General features: G+C 33.3%; 1 protein-coding gene across 2 annotated transcripts; it reads right to left on the reverse strand.

Annotated features, from left to right (window-relative positions):
* Positions 1-380: 380 nt before the first annotated feature.
* LOC8283655 (transportin-1) lies at positions 381-15,374 on the reverse strand. 2 transcript variants are annotated; one of them, XM_048377574.1, is made up of 29 exons: positions 14,862-15,371; positions 13,705-13,992; positions 13,062-13,151; positions 12,810-12,887; positions 12,647-12,727; positions 12,273-12,323; positions 11,880-11,965; positions 10,867-10,933; positions 10,710-10,766; positions 10,584-10,613; positions 10,403-10,462; positions 10,144-10,257; positions 9,341-9,454; positions 8,230-8,328; positions 7,927-8,052; positions 7,766-7,840; positions 7,566-7,637; positions 7,349-7,459; positions 6,041-6,124; positions 5,430-5,537; positions 4,955-5,056; positions 4,657-4,719; positions 4,509-4,583; positions 4,318-4,389; positions 4,075-4,199; positions 3,926-3,977; positions 3,779-3,847; positions 3,635-3,694; positions 381-1,110 (listed from the first exon to the last, which is right to left on the reverse strand). In XM_048377574.1, exons 1-29 carry the CDS (start codon positions 15,048-15,050, stop codon positions 1,027-1,029), a joined length of 2,682 nt encoding a protein of 893 aa, XP_048233531.1. In that variant the 5' UTR covers positions 15,051-15,371; the 3' UTR covers positions 381-1,026. The 2 variants fall into 2 exon arrangements, with proteins under 2 accessions (XP_048233531.1, XP_048233532.1); XM_048377575.1 differs by lacking the exons at positions 381-1,110; positions 3,635-3,694; positions 3,779-3,847; positions 4,075-4,199 and having other exon boundaries at positions 3,950-4,044; positions 14,862-15,374.
* Between the last annotated feature and the right edge of the window lie 1,934 nt (positions 15,375-17,308).

Here is a 17,308-nt window from a genome sequence, read left to right on the forward strand (position 1 = left end):
GACAAATGAATCTCTTTCTGCATGCATGGGGACCAAGAATTAGGTGCTTTGCCTTTTGTGGGTCGAAAATTGAGATGGGAATATAGTCACTCCTTGCTGCAACATAGATTTTAAATTTTTGCAAATAATTTGCATGATAAATGTGGACTTCGTGAATCAGTAAGAATTGATACAGCACAATGCAACCTGCACTTGAGACCCCTTGTCTATGAGCAGTAGCTTCCATTTACCTGAAAGTTGCCTTGACAAATAAGTCTTCTGGCTAGATTTCAAGGCACTGGTGGTAATGGAAGAAGGTTGAAGTTTGGACGGACAGATGAAACTCCGTACATCAGACTTTTTAATGATGTTCTGAAGGCAATAAAAGATATTTAGCCGAGTTTAAGCAAAATATTGATTCAATATCAAATATATTAAGGTACAATGTTAAACAATACATAATTTTGTTTTGTCCCAATGTGAAACTAGATTCCGAATCCATCCTAGTCTATCAATTACAAACCTTGAAGAATAATAATATATGGCGTGAAAAACTTCTAATAATCGAATCACTATCACTGTCGAAAAATGTTGTACAAAAATATGTTGGGAATCACACAAAAACCTATCCACTGACACTGGAAATGAAGAAAAGCCTCCAGACCAGAAAAGAAAAAGAATTGAAACTTCAAATAAGGTCATTATTAGCCATCTTCACACAAAACATAAAAGAAGAAAATCCTCTGTAAAACTTGGAAGCTGCAACCATATTTCATTTCCATTTCCCAATTACTTCATTTCTCTCAAACCACATGCTGTTCAGACAACCAATCCGTTGAATGTTTTGAGGAGGTGCAAGTTAGCTTCAAGCTTCATGGAAGTATGCTTACTGCTTTGCATGAAAAAAAAATAGTGACCAAACCCTGGTCTGCACCGACTGTGGCTCCATATATAACAATGCACAAAATGAGTACCACAGCTGATGCAAATAGCACAGAAGACCCAAATACTGAGGAAGAATTTCCACTACATGAAATCAGAATAGTGTTACACTTGATATTTCGAAAGCTTCTCCTTCACAGGGGGTTCCAGAGCAGACATATACTGGTCCCAAGCTCCATTTCTAAGCATCTGAAATGGTATTTAAGTGACAGACAAGAAACCATTTTGAGTTGCAATTTTTTCAGACATACTGTTAGTAATGTTCTTTTAAGCAAGTAATATTGGATCAACAAATGCTTACAAGTGCAATTGAGGACATACTAGAATGAAATAGGTGGAAAAAACAGCATTTACAACCAGTAAAAATCCATTTCTTATCAATCAATGATGCGTACAGAACACATCTGTGCATACAAATATGTAGAAGTATTTGTGGTGTTGGAGGGCAGAATGCAGGTGTTCGAATTACACATGCATGTTAATCCAATCATTTTCAGGGACCCACAATATTTAGAAATTCTACAAGTCCATTAGTAGATGCACTGTTCTACTTGTACATTCATGCGGATTACATAAATATGATGTTCTAAAGATGGAAAACCTTGACCCAAAACCTGAAAATCTGCCCCTTTGGAACTTTTTGACTTCAATGTCAACTACTCAAACCTGATAAGACATGATATCTAAATAGACCCAACAGCCTGAGATAATCCAAATCCCAAACCTGAGACCCAAAATAGCCTATATCTGGAATGACCTGAGCCCAAAAAGACACAAACCCGAAACCAAGATAACTCGAGATAAAGGACCCAAATTTGTAATCGACATAAATTCAATTCAAAAATTGAAATATAATATAAATAGCCAATATATAGTAGTTATTTCATGACAAATTGCTTGACAAATTGCATTATAATATTAAATTTATAGAATTTTAAGGATTAGGTAGGCATGTAGGATAAATAAAATGGGCATGGATGTGAGATTGTGTTTCTATTTTATGGTCCATGCTTAGTGAAAAGATAAAGACAAAACACCAGAAATTATGCAATTTATGCAACAGAAATAAATCCAGGCAAAGATAATAAATCCCAATTCAACCATGTCAATCATCTTGTCAACAACAATGTGGCAAAATTATGCAACAGAAATTATTGCAACTGGCCTTTTTTTCCCTGCTTGATGCACTTAAGGAAAAGAAATTTTAGGCAGTGCTTTGATTTTAATAATTTAGATTGAACTTCTCCATTTACAGGTGTTAGATGGCATTTAATTCAGGATCGACTTGTTTAGAAAATGTAGAATACTATTTAAGAACGTTACATTTTTTATAGGAAGTTCGTTATGCTAGGATTTTATTTATCTCTGAACTAGTTACTTCATTATCTTCTTAAACTTTTGATTCACCAATATGAGTTTCTTATGCATGTTCTGTTTATGGTAGCTTGTTAGCCAAGTGTATATGCATGTTCTGTTTATGGTAGCTTGTTAGCCAACTGCATATGCATGTTCCAGAAACAAAAGTTTAACAGAAATCTTATGTTATGAGAAAAACTAATTAATACATTTTAATTTTATTAAAGAAAGAATAATACATGCAATGTTATCAAAGGTTTAAATTTCTTAAGGAATAAAGCTCAAATAACTCGTCCAATTAAACCCAAAAACTTAGTCAGATTAGCAAAATATCTATGTATATATACGGTCAACTTGACCACTTATCTGAATCATTTAACAATTAAATTTTTATATGTTTGTAACATATATTATCATTTTACATTTTTTATTGTTTTGGTTTTAATAAAACTTTGCAAGTTCAAAAAGAAGAAAGATGATTGAAAAATAAAATAATCTCCTTGCCTCTGGAGGCCAGACATCCAACTGTTTCTTTGTTCATTGACTGTGACTTGGGCGACAAGGGGTAGAACTTAGAGATCACCATGAGATGGTTGCTGATAATACTTTCAAAATCTAGTTAGTCTATACCATAGAATAGACACTATTCCTCTCACTTCAATGGAAAATTTCCTCAAAACTTTTTATTCTAGAGCATGATTCCATAATAGCTGGCTCACTCATAATTCCACTGCATAGACCATCCTTTGCCATGTCTAGGAATATGTAGAAATTCATTATCCTGTTTATGCATTGGGGGATTTCCTCTAGGATGTTCATATTCAACTATAAATGATTTGGTTAATTCTTGTTTTGTGCAAGGTTCAAGAGAAAATGGAGGAAAAAGGAAAGATAAGTAATTTTGGTACTTTGATGGAGTTGATAATAGTAAATGAGGCACGAATTTCCATATAACGTAGATATTATAATACAAGGATCCAATTATGTTATAGAAAAGAATTAAATAACACTATAGAAATCATTTTTCTATCTTAGATTGAAAATTTCTTCGGGGAAATATTACTTAAGAATTATTCATTTTATTTTTCCCTTAAAATACCAAAGTTTTGCTAAAAAAGTTTCAAATAGTGGTTTATATCTATCAGATTAAGACGGCTAAATTGAGTATGAAGTAGGATATTTAGGCTAAACTGGCCATATAAAGGTTTTTTGGGGTTAATAAAAAGATGCAGTTCAAGGGCCAATTTGAGCTTTATTTCATTTTTCAACAATTTCAATCGCATGACAAAAATGAGGCTAGAATGCTTGTTAGAAAATATCATTTTAAAAAAGGGAGTAAAATCAAAATATAACTTACCTGCTTATATCCATGCAAAACCTGACAAACTTCATTGTGTAGCTCTTCGCTCCTTATTTCCTATATTTATGTGTTATGTTAGAAGACTATCTTTTAACTTCAAATTTGAAGGAGCAGTTTAAAAGACAAGCAATGCATTCTTACATGCCAACTTGCAATAGCTTTGCACATGAAAACAAGTGAACTTAAAGCTCCTGAAGGATTTGCTCGGACCTGAAAATTATTGAGAACACTCAGGTCTAGTTTTCGGTTCAACCCTAATGACAATAACTTTTGAGAGAAGATTCATACCATTGCACATAGTCCTCGAAAAGCATCCTCCTTTTCAATATCATCACGAATCCTGCCATATATCAATCCAAACAATTTCTGATGTGATGACACCATACACCTTGCCACAAGAAACCATTCTGCAGTGACATAGATAGACCAATACTTACGTTGACAAAGCAATGCACCATGATTGCATGAAATGCTCCATATGTGGTGATACAACCTCAGGACAGACCCATGCAACCCTCCCAAGTGTTATTGCACTATTTTCTATTAGCGATTTGTTGAGCTCCTGCTCAGCAAATATGCATTTGTAAATTAAAAAGCCAATAATACATGCATAGTCAAATATTCATACATGTGGAAGACAAACAAACAAACAAAAAAATAATGACGAGAGAGACAACTACCTCCGGATGTTGAAGGATCGGAACTAAGCTTGATATTACAGTCATAACAATAGGAGAAATTTCTTGATGAACCTAAAATTATTAATAATTAGATCTAATCAGTCAAATAAAACACACACACACACACACACACACATATATATCAACAAAAAGAGAAAGAAACAACAAAAGACAGAAAGCTGAGCACGTACCTTAACTGCTAATTCTCCAATAGCCCAACAAGCATTATTTGCAACAGACACAGTTTCCCTGAGCTTAGGTGCACTCTGTTGAAATACACATTAAGTAAATGCACAGCCAAGCAAATACAATGCAAAACATAAAATCAGTTCCACTAACCAGTTGTTTGGCTGCAACATCAAGAAATTCGGTCAATCGAGGGCTCAAATGTACAGCACACACCTGAGAAAAGTCAGGATAAGATATTCATATGCATCAGAAGTGAAATTAAAAAGAAAAAAAAGCAAAAGATATCTAAAGAGCATAACTAAGCTTCCAGTTCATAAACACTAGATATAGTCCAGTACTAACTACTGCATTTTTCTAGGGAATAACACTTTTCATCCCATAATTCAAAAGTACCCTTGTGGCAGAGTAATTTTATACAAGTTCAGCCAGTACTATAGTTACAACTTACCCTTGCAAGGTCTCCAAGGAGTGCAAAAGCACTCTGTCGGACATCAGACGCATCATCCGTGCAACACTGTAGGAGCTGGTCCCTCAAATTACTTTGTGAAACCTGAAGGGAAAAGTTGAGGTGGTCATTTAGCATGCATTTCATACAAAAAGCTACTTGCAAAAACAGGAAAATTGACATAAACAACATATTTCCAATCTATGACAAGTAACTCCCCCGCAGGCAGCCACCAGGAACAACATCAAGAATGCGCAAGTAAATCATTAACTACAAAATTTACTCGCAAGAGAAAAGTGGAATTAAGCACAATAAACTAATTTGCATTAGATAATAAAATAACAATGGAGATATATCACAACTGCTTTGCCAGATTTCATAAGCAAAGAGCAATGTCAAGCAAAAGTCTAACCACTTCTTATAGAGGAAAATACAAGGCAATCTCATATAGAAACAAACTATGAAGAAAAAGGAGTACCAAACTCTCTATCCCACTACCAAGACCCTCAGCAAGTCCAGAGAGGAGATCCAGGGAGCAGACAATAAACTCTTTATCATATGGAACTCCTGCTGAAACAGGATCAACCTGCAGTATTCCAGAGAGTATATTAAAAAAAGATAGCAAAGTTGCGCCATTAGTACAAACAAATAGATCAAGGAGTAACGCATGCAACACAATGCAAGTGGTTAGAAGTTCTGGCATATTAACTGTAGTAATACTCTATCAAAGATGGATACTTATCACACAGCCATGAAAGCTATCAATTTATTTTGGCCATTCTATTATAAATCAATCACATTCCATGCATACATGAATAAACATAACAGAGCCATCTCATAAACATGAATGAATGCTGCCTGGGCACCTCAATTAAAAGAAAAAAAAATCATCTGATATATCACATGCTATAGAAATATTCAAATGTTTGGTGTTGCATATATTGTTACATCGCACAGGTCAGCGCATCAAGCATAAAGTACAATAAGGTTAAAAACAAAATCTTTTCCAGGCAGGAAAAACTTAGTTTAACTATGAACCATCAAAAACCATCTTTGCTGAGTTATGAACGCTATCAAATTTTATCAAACCTTTGCTAACTGTTGGCTCCGGATGATATTTATACATCTCTCAAATACAGGCTCAGCAAATTGAGAGAACCCTGGACCCAACGCCTGAAATAAACAAACGCATTATTTTCCTGTATCACAACTATTAATTGGTATTCACTAGTATTAACTCCACAAACAGAGAAACTAAAATGCATTGCAATAAGCATAAACTCTATATGATTGCCTCGACTTGAATTCCATAGCTTAATATCAGAATCACATATCAAATAATTATATCTAAGCGGAGGCCTGTTTCTCATTTGGACATCATCTTTACATGAAAGCAATGCAAGTTGTTTTAGAGACTCTACTTTTAACGATGTTTGAAGCCATAACCACACAAATATACATAACAAAGTTGCAGATTCCCCAAATACCGGAAAAATTGAATCATACTAAAGAGTGCAGAATGGGAGAACTGGATTTGATTTTTAGTTTGATTTACTTGAACAAAGAATAAAACATTACCCTTTTTCACAGTAGATTGGTTTTGTGATATAAGTTTAAAACTTGTTTAGATGTTTTTCGTCCTCCTTTCTATAATATTGAAATTAAACACCATTGAAACTTTCATCACATCTTCAATATATTCACCATAAAAGATAAAGCAACCTTGACAGAAAATTAAGAGAAAAAATCGGACTTGGATTATGCAAGTATATACACATTATGAACAGAATTCTGTCTCTTTTTCCCCTAAAAGACCTTTCAGTTTTCACTGCTGAGAAAGGACCACATCTAAAGAGCAGGATGCAAGAACACACAGGAAAAATAAAAGCAAGGATTAGAATTGAAAAACTACAAGATAAAAAAAAAAAAGCAGGAAAAGATGTGGCTAGCATTGGTAACTACTAGCCAGCTGAAGTACATTGGCTGGTGTTGACCGTGGCACCATAGAACTTTAATTAACACACACAAAAGACAATGTGCCCAAAATTTTGGAACCGAAAAAGAAAAGCATATGCTTCACTATCCAAATCCCCACCAAAATAATTACTATAAATGGTGGAATCTTACGGATGTAATTGGAGAAAATAAAAAAAGGGAAAGAAATCATGTTTGATTTACCTACCAGCCTGTTGCATCATATAGAAAAAGAATAATGTTGAATTGTTCAAAATAAATAGGCTGGAAAGATAACTACTGTTCCCCGCCCTAATGTTTAAGCAGTTCTTCCATCATGTGTTGCAAAATATCATTAGAAGTTGCATTCACTAATTTACATTGACATCACATGAGCCAACCAAGATTTACCTATTAATGCCTAATGTGAACAGTAACCTATACCTGTGCTATGGATGTAAAGCACTCGAGCAACGGAAAGATGTCTTTGTCTGAATTTGCAAGCTGCTGCCATTTTCCAATCAATGGTGGCATCAGAATTTCAAGATAACTGGGCTGCAAGCCACCAAGGGAATAAATTAAGTTACATACATATTGCATGAGAGAAGAGAAGAAAGTGAAAGGGAATAGAAAGAAAGAGAGCAGCCCGTGAAGTTAGTACTTGATTCAGTTCTGCCCCAACAGCATCTGCTAGAGTTCCAATAGCATCATATACGATTCTCAGATTCCGTCTCTGGATTACATGATACAGGTACAAGTAAAAGAAAGAAGACTTAAGATACATGTAAAGAATAACAACTTAACAATAGCACACATAATATTTGAAGAAGCTCGCTATACGTGGAAAGGATAGAAAGGAACCTGATATTTCCCAAAAGCACACATGAGATGCTGTAGAATAACATCTAAGCGTGGTGCTAATTCTTCAGCAGCCTCCTGCAAAGATTACAGACCATCAAAGTCTACTAAATAAATTCAAACATGCACAAGTACTATAACTAATATCAACTTCTTGGAAAGACCTCTTCTAGTGTCGCAAAAGCTGAACAAGCAGCCTCTTGGACACGCTTGTTAGTATCCAAAATCCTCCGTAAAAGGCCCATTAGAACCTTGTCAAATTGTTGATAGCCTTTTTCATGACCACTTTCCTAAGATAGATGAGAAGAAAGATGAGAAGTACGAAGGTCAAAACTACAGAGTGAAACAGGCAATTTTCTCTTTTCTCTTTGGAGAAAAAACAAAAAAGAAGATCAGTGCATCAAATTGGAGGCAAATGCACTTCTTCAAGTGAAGCAGTTAATATAACAAATGTTTTAACACCATACCTGAATAATGTATTTGCTGAATCTAGAAATTGTCCAGCAAGAAATACTTCGTATAAGAGGAAACTTATCATCCAATAAAGGGATAAGAAATTCCACAATCTGCACACATAAATATTTTTTTTTCATTTGACTAATTTAATATTCAAAACCAGCAAGTTAACAAAATGTAAGCATTTCATTCCGGTTAAAGCAAAAGAAGTGAAATTACATTTTTATACTGCAGGTTGCTGACCATACGTACAACTAAATTTACAACCTCATACGTGAAAAGTCACAAACTAGTACCTTCAATCACACCTTTCTCTTTCCTCCATATCCCCTTTCTCCACCAACCAGACCCGCACCACCCCACCCCGACATTTCCCCTCTCCCAATAAAGAAATTGAAATAATGAATTGTTTTCTTGAAAAGTAAGGAATGTAACCAACAAAAAAGTTAAAAGATTAAGAGAAAAATAGAGGAAGGAATAAAAGTAATGGAAGTTTTAATTCGTCATATAACAAAAACAGTGTCATATGAAAAACAGTGTCATATGAAAAACAGTGTCAAAATATCCATGGGACAATTAGAACCAAGTGGCCTTCCAAACACATACTAATAATAGAAGAGAAGAAATACAATGGACATGCAGAAAAATACACCACGCTTAGGCCTTAAATTCAAGCTGCCAACTAACTCCAGAAGGCAAGAAAAGAAAGCCATCAACCATGAATAGCATCCTTAATATTCCAGAACCCAGATTGTATCATCAATACCGGATGCTCAATTCCTTTAGACCACTCACCTCTACTATTCCCTTTATACATTTTCTTTTCAGCAATGAAAAAGGAAGGAGTTTTCCAAGAAAACAAAGAAACATCTTCTGGATCATGGAGCCCTGAGAATACACTTCTAAGTACCTCCATAAAAATTTTACAAAAATAATATCGTTATATTCAAAGAAACTACAACTCAAAATGAAGCGCATATAACACTTTATGTTTGCAGTTATCAAATGAGATCTCCTAATGGTATAAGATCACATTTTCCTAGTTATCCTACAAACCTTGGATCATCTGCCATTTTATTTTAAATGCTAATAACAAAATTGGAGAAAGTGAAAACAATTTACCTGGGGCAGGTGAGGATAAAGACCATTAATGCAACCCTCAGCTACAGCACCCAGAGCCAAGACAGCTGCTTCCCTGTCTTTCCAGGCTTCATCACCAGTAGCAGATAGCTTACCCTGCAAATATTTGGAAAGTGAAAGTCTGGCATTTGATATAGCCATGTAGGAGCATAAGCTTGCAGATAAAAACTTCCATAACCAGATTCATTGTAATGCAACAGTCACTAAAATTCTGCTGGTCACACAAAATATAGCCTACCCCTATGAAAATTCAACAGGATTGGCAGACTGCTGCTTTCTTATTTGGTCTGCTGTTCTTAGTGAACCATTATTACTCTCCAATATGGTCAATCTATCAAATTAGAATTACATGCATAATAGTTTATGAGACTTTCTGGTCACTATCACATGTTATGATACTGACATATACAATTAAATTTCTAGTCAATAACTTGCACTTAATGTGATAAAAAAAATTAAATAGTATAACTGTTCACAGTATCAACAAAATACGGCACATCTTCCAATTCCAATAAATCTGAAATGGTATTGGGCCATAATTCTTAATCTAACTGACAACAGGTAACATCATGAGCCAAAAACAGTTTTATCAAGAATGTGATTTTTAAATGAGCCAAAATGAATAGCTGAACTGTACTTCTGGAAGACAATAAGGGAAAAGATAAAAATAAGAAAAGATGTAAAATGGGTAGAGCTAAGAAAATATGAGTCCAAGGGTGATATCCCTACTACGCAGGAAAACAAATTAAAAAAGTTACTTTATCAGACACCAAATAATAAATTACCTGAACAACAGGCATGAACGTTGGAAGAATCTCATCTCCAAACACATTTGATAGAATATCAAGAGCAGCTGCACTGCATTTCCTTAAATTCCATATATTAACTATATCATCATCCTGTCATTTGTTCAAAACTAATAAATCAGATATATTTCAAATAGAAGTAGATGACCTAATATTTCCACACAGAGACATGCATGCATATCTACTGAATCATAAATTTCCTGTGTAAAATAAAAATAGAGAGCTTTTGGAAACTTACATCATCATCCACACTATCTGATCCATGAATTCGTGATGAATGAAAACGGGGTTTCAGATCCTTCAGTTGCAAAAATTGATAAAAAAAAATTAAAAAAGAGAAACATATTGAACAAGAAATGACAGTAGAAAGCAAAATAAGAATCTCAAGCAACAGCAAATGAAGAATAAAGAAACTGAACCTGATCCCGGTCTGGGAGAGACTCATCTTCCTGCAACAATGAATTAACACTCGGAGTTATGACTTAAAACAAATATCTGTTCAAGAAAATCACACAGCAGCTGAAAATTAGCCCAGAAATGTTAACCTCAGCATCAACAAGTGACTCATCATCCTCAGCATATGCCATGTTTGACAACAAAATCTGCAATAGTGGCAAGAGATGCATAAAAAAAATGACCGTTGAAAATAGAAAGTGCAATATAGAAAATCAAGTTCAGAAAGTCAAAAACTGAAAACAGTACTGGAATCAGGCGGGGTAAGAATTCTCTCAAGTTCTCAGGTGGTAACTGAGCATCGCAATATGCAGACCTGATAATCAATATCAATATAAAACATGAAGATAAGCAGAAAAAAGAAAAAAGCAAACTGCTGAAAAAAATTGTAACCAAAGGGAATAAACTTACTATGATGTTACACTATATTATAACATAAGAAAAAACAATGATAAATTTCCTATTTCTTCAAGGAGGAATAGCAGAGAGTAATGGTATTCATGATCCCGAAATAAAGATAAAATAAAATAAAATAAAAAACAGTTGCCTTAAGATTTAATATTGGCATTAGTTCATACACATGCCATCACCAAACCAGTTTGCTATCCAATTAAAGCTGGGCAAACTAATAACTAAAGCAAGACCTATATATTTCAGGAAAATGTAGGTGCAAACCACATTAATGATTTAGATGTTTAATTTTTCTTGGATTGCCTTCTATTCTGATATAGAAATGCAATCAATATTAATTTAACCAGGAGATGATAACAAAATTATATATAGCTCCTTTTCCAAGTAAATTTGCCCTTAAAATGTTAAACAGAAATGTAGGCTCATGTTAAGTGGATTGGAAGGACACAATACCATGCTTTACTGTTACAATGAAACAATTAGGATTAATGGTCTTGCAAGTTGCAAGTGATGCATGTAAGTAATCCAGTAGTAACAAATAGTATGCAGCTCCAACTAGTAATCTTGTTTTATTGATATATGTCGTTATGAGGAGTTGTATCTTTGAAGCAGAAAGCCAAGAAGCAGAGAACAGAAAAGCTACTGCCGCTTTATATTGCAAAAAAGAGTTTGAAATGGAAAGATGTATGTAACCATCAAGTAAAACTACAGAAACAATAGATATCAGAGTCAATTTTTATTTTAATTCCAATTTTAATCAAGCCTCCTGCTGTCTATGACCAAACCTCCAACAGAGTATCAGAAAGCTAGCTATATATTAAATATATATAATTCACAAAGTGGAGGATTACCAGAATTCACAGGCTTCAAGAGCCACTTCATCGTCACCATCTTTGTTTACTTGCAACATATATTCAATTATGTCTCTTAAGTGTGGCTGAAATTGGTGAAAAGTCACATCAATAAACTTAAAAGAAAAAAGAAGAAGTGATAACCAAATTAAAATTGAACCCATTCAGCTCCCACAATTGCTTGAGTTGCTTTCAGCTCATGCAACTGCAGGGCCAAACAGGATGTAAAAGCAGTAGGCCAAGGACAGTAACATAAATTTGAAGTATTGTGACAGACCAGCTCCAATGAAAATAACTCAATTTTGACACCAAAAGAAAATGAACCAAAAAAATATAAAAGATGATTGAGAGAGCAAACAGAAAGATCATGCATAATTTCAACAAGATAGCTACCTCTGTGAAAGATGGTCGGACTTCAATTAATTGCACAAAAGCTGCACAAACCTGTTCAATAAAAACAAAATAAGCACACATGAGCAGGCCAAGCTTGTGAATAAAATGTGAGGACTGTATTCTGGAAGTGATCCACATACCAAAATGATACATGATCTTAAGCATGGAAATAACATCAGAAAAAAGCAGAAGATAGCCAATATTGAATAAAGATATTCTTAATACCGCCAAATAAATTACTGAGAAAAGACATCACCAATAGGTTAAGTATTATGGTTAGATCAGTAACAGTTAATATCAAATGAAAATGACTAAACAACATGCCAGAAATGCCAATTAGATCTGACCAAATAAGAAAATGAAGAAGTATTCACCAATTTCCGGACTTCTGCAGCAGGATCATTAGCAAGAACAAACAAACCCTGGAGATATTGATTCATAGATGCATATAGAGCCTGCAAAATATTAATATGTAATATCAGAATTACATTACATGGGATCCAGATACGGATGGAAAGATGTCTCAAGTACACTTACTGCAGGCATTAACATAATGTATTGATTTATAGAACCCAAGGCAAGCTTTCTCAGTGAACTGTTTGGTGACTGGAAAAACTGTTGATTGCAAAACCAAGTCAAATTAATCCTCTCAGGGAATAAAATTAAACAACAGATAGACAGAACTAACAAGTAAGAAATTGAGTGTATTCACATTATTAGTTTGATCAAAAATATGAACAAAGCAGTACGTGCATCATTAACTCCACTGCAAAACAAAACTAATCTCACATGATAGAATCGAGGAAGAAGTATGTTGATGGGGCGATCAGGTAACCCAGGAACATCAGAATCCAAGACTTGAGGGATATCCTCACATATCTGCAAGAAACAGCATCATCATGATGTGGTAAATATCACAAAAGTAGGCAAAGAATATAGATTCTAGTATGACTCTTAGCTGCAAAAATCCCATCAGAAAAAACAACCATCAATTCCAGGTATTGTGTTCACAATCTGTAGATATTATAGCATCAAATTTTCTGAAAAGATATAATACAGCATATGCTACAACTAGTTTATTGGGGTCACATGAACATGGAATTCAGTTAAGACAAAGAGAAGCATTCGCAGGCAGTTATAACACTATATAAGTCACTAAACCACTAACAATCTTGCTTTATTATTCCAGAATGATATCTTGGACAACAATAGCACCATGCCATAAGGCCACCAAAACAACCCTATTCTTGTAAATGTATAATTCCGAAGATCATATCAACATGCAAGTATATGATCATCATTCATGAAAGCATAATAGTAATAAGAAAATCACATAATAATTCTTTCTAGCATAACATCAATACATCTTTTCTATCCTCACCATAAGTGTCCCACTACTAGTAAGCTACTAATTCTAGAATGTGATGTGTACCTTAGACAAAGCATCCATAGCACCTTCCATGTGATTTGGATCATTACTGTCCAAGCAAGTTACAAGGGCCTGCAACAACTCAGGCCACCCTAAAATTCCCTCTATTTGAACAACAACACTTACAATAGTCCCAACTGTTGACCTTATATGCCTATCTGCTGCTCCTAAAGAAGGCAACAACTCTGACTTAATATATTGTTGATGTGCAGGAGCCATCGATTGATATGCAGTTCTGAGGTTGTTCTTCAGCAGCAGACCAGCGGCTTGTCGAATCTCCACGGATTTACCCTGTTACAATTACCAATAATTACAATGTCTAAGGCGTGGCTGGATCAATTTGTTTTAAAATTCCAGGCATGGCATAATACAGCAAGGTCACATGTGTCTCCATATGATGAACCACATTTGGAGTATTTTGTTTAATCATGAAGGGCAAGCTAATATGCAAGACAAGTAGCATCCTTGAAATGGCATCCAATTAAATATCTCATGGGTTCCGTAGTAGCATAGCTATATACTTTTGTTTATGGAAGGAAAAGGCAATAATTGAATCAACATGCCTCATAAATGACCTTAAAATCTTGATCATTTCTTTTCTAATTTCCGGAAGCTATTGAATGGGTAGCCTAAATTCCAGTAAATGAAACTTAGTCAATGATTGTTTCATTTTGAACAAAATAATTTCAGATTATCATGTATATTGAGTTTTTTATAATATGAATATGCAATTAAACAACTATAAGAATCACATATTCTGTAAGGTGTATCCTTCCTGTGTCATGGCTGAACTTTTTCAGAATTTTTGAAATAGCATTTTCAGTTACATATACAATCAATATCTTAAACTCAAGCACGGAGCGATTTCCAAAAAGAAAAAAGAAAAAAAAAAAGCATTAAATCTTCCTTTTGATTAAAACAATCACTTAACCACTATTTTTGCTCATGGAAATTTAAATATATGGCAGTAAATGACTCCTATCTATGTAAAACTTCATAAACCCTGCTCATAAAAGCCTTCAAAAAGCCAAAGTTTCCAACAAAATAACACTAACTCCACAATCAAGCAATCCAACCAAAACCCACTAACCAAAACACAAAATCAAAATAATCCAAATAAAACCCATAAGCAAACAATCCAAAAATGAAAAAGCGGGTACCTCGGCGCGAGTCAGGATAAAAACGAGGTAATTGTTGAAATCGGGGAATTGGGAATAGTGTTGAAGTTGCTGCCAAATCTGAGACTTGTCAGCAGTAGAAGAAGGTGAAATCTGGTTTTCAAGCAACCCACAGATCTCTTTGAACCCTTGCTCCTGTGGCTGCCATGAGGCAGTAGCTATCGCCGCCATTGATTGTCAAAATTTTTAAGCTTTTGTTTTATTATTATTTAGACAAACAATAGATTGTAGTGGTGGCCGTGTAGTAGCAGAGGCTAGTCCTGTTATATTTCTCTTTTTTTTTTCCTTTCTTTTGGGTTTTGAAGTGTAAATAATATTTATATAATATATATACTGCTGCTACCAAGTAAGTGCGTGTCTGTAAACAGGTAGCTGCTAGTAGATGCCTATATGTATATCATTATGCAGTAGAATTGTACTACTAGAGCCAGATGCAGGCGCAGATGTGTATTATTTGAGAGAGAAAAGGGCCTAATGCGAGAGATTTTGGGTTGGGGTTTTATTTGTTGGCTGGGTTTCATTTGTAGTTTGAGGCATCGCATATAGAATTTGTGACACAAATTTTATCCATTTTTACCCCTCACGAAAAAATTATCTATTTTTATTTAGTCATTAGTTGTTACACACACGTATTATTTTATTTAGCACTAGACCTTTTCAAATTTCGGATCAGACCTTAGGAGGGTATATTTATTTAAAAGAATAAAATATTTTAATAGAATTTAAAATCAAGTGTATTTAATAATAAATTTAAAAGTATTTTATATAAATGATAGAATATATAATGCTCACTTTTAAAAGTTTTAAAAAGTCTATCGAAATTAGAAGGTATTTAATTATAACTTTTATAAAGTCTATAAAAGTAAGTTAATATTCAAAAAATATTAACTTTTATAAAAATAAATTTTTATATATTTTTTTAAAAAAAATTATGCATTGTTATGAATAAAAGATTTTAAAAAATTTCTTTTACTTCTCTTCGGGATTTTAATAGATTTTTTTTTATTTAAAAAATTTTAGGATTTTCATTCTCTTCACTATATACTCCATCTCAAAAAAATATAAAAGATTGATGAAACTCGAAAACCAAAAATTATTTACTAATTTACTCATGAATAAATTAAATTAGTTAAAAAAATTTATTTTATTTTAAGAAGGGCCTCATAGAAAATATAAAATTCAAATGAAGAATCTAATGACTTTTTAAGAATTGTTCTGACTAAATAACTCCACTATAGACTTCTAGATTTTGTTAAGAAAATCATTTGGATAATTGTTTCTATTGGTAAGTATGATTATTATTGGATTATATATTTATCAATAATTGTTAAGCGTGATTGTTGTTGATTTAGATGTTTATCAAATAGGAAGTATGATATGAATATAGTAGTTTAATTGGAGACAAATTGTGATATGACATTTATTTAAAAAAAAATAGTGTTCATAATATGAGGTAGAAAAATTAAAAATGGATATTGATTTGGCACAACAATAAATTGAAGTTCGTTACTCTGTATAGAATTGCATATAATATTATGTGAAATAATGTTTCAAGTAAATGCAGAAAAAAAAGAACAAAAATTAAAAGTATAATGGTTACTTCTATTTTAACTAACTGAATAATAGATAAAAAAAATTTTAAAAAAAATCAATAAAATTGTATCAATATCTATATTTTTTTTTTTAAGTAAAGGCTGTGAAAGTCATTCATAAATTCATGAACTCTAAAAAAGTCGTTAAAAATTAATGAACTCTTTAAAAGTAATACACTTAAAAAGATTTTTTAAAGGTCTTAATTGAATACACCCTCTTTAAAACACTATACCTTATAATTTTTTAGTCGGACCAGATTTATTAGGCAGGCCTCAAAGAAATGATATTCCTGAGCCCCCCAAAAAACAATCGAGCTTTTACGGGTTCCGGCTTGGACAGACCTACAATAAAAATACGTGTTTGAGCCTAAAAAATATTGGGCGAGCTTGGGCGAGCAGGGCAGGTACCCAAGCCCATGAATAGGTTTATAAGCACTCACTAACTTAGTATGATTGTAGTTTGATATTTCAATTTTAGCATGGTATTAAGTTCGACGAGGAATTATTAGACAGATTTAGTCTATCATGTCATTTGTAAGCAATTTGAATTAAATATTGACATGTGACATTATTTGTTAAGTATCACATTAGCATTGAGTGGTTTATTTATTATCATTAACCACTTGTGATTAAAAATCAATCAATATAAATGCAATAACTAATATATAATGCCACATATCACTATGCACTTAGTTTTTATCTACGGATGATATGGTAAGTTGAATGTATTTAAAAATTTCTCTAAGTTTGAGTCCCTTACTCCTTATTTATAGTTAAAAAGAATTAAATACTATACAGAAAGAAAAATTTATAATTTATTCCATTTTACGAACATTA

This window comes from Ricinus communis, chromosome 8, assembly GCF_019578655.1.
Source record: "Ricinus communis isolate WT05 ecotype wild-type chromosome 8, ASM1957865v1, whole genome shotgun sequence".
In the NCBI taxonomy this organism is placed as follows: Eukaryota; Viridiplantae; Streptophyta; class Magnoliopsida; order Malpighiales; family Euphorbiaceae; genus Ricinus; species Ricinus communis.

Bases quoted from the DNA above. Each gene is read 5' to 3' on its own strand.
- LOC8283655 (XM_048377574.1), bottom strand. From the start codon at position 15,050: ATGGCGGCGATAGCTACTGCCTCATGGCAGCCACAGGAGCAAGGGTTC. The intron at 8,053-8,229 runs GTATGGTGTTAA...CATCTATCTTAG, and splicing joins TCAGCAAATACATTATTCAG to GAAAGTGGTCATGAAAAAGG. The intron at 4,584-4,656 runs GTTAGTGGAACT...GTATTTCAACAG, and splicing joins ATGTTGCAGCCAAACAACTG to AGTGCACCTAAGCTCAGGGA.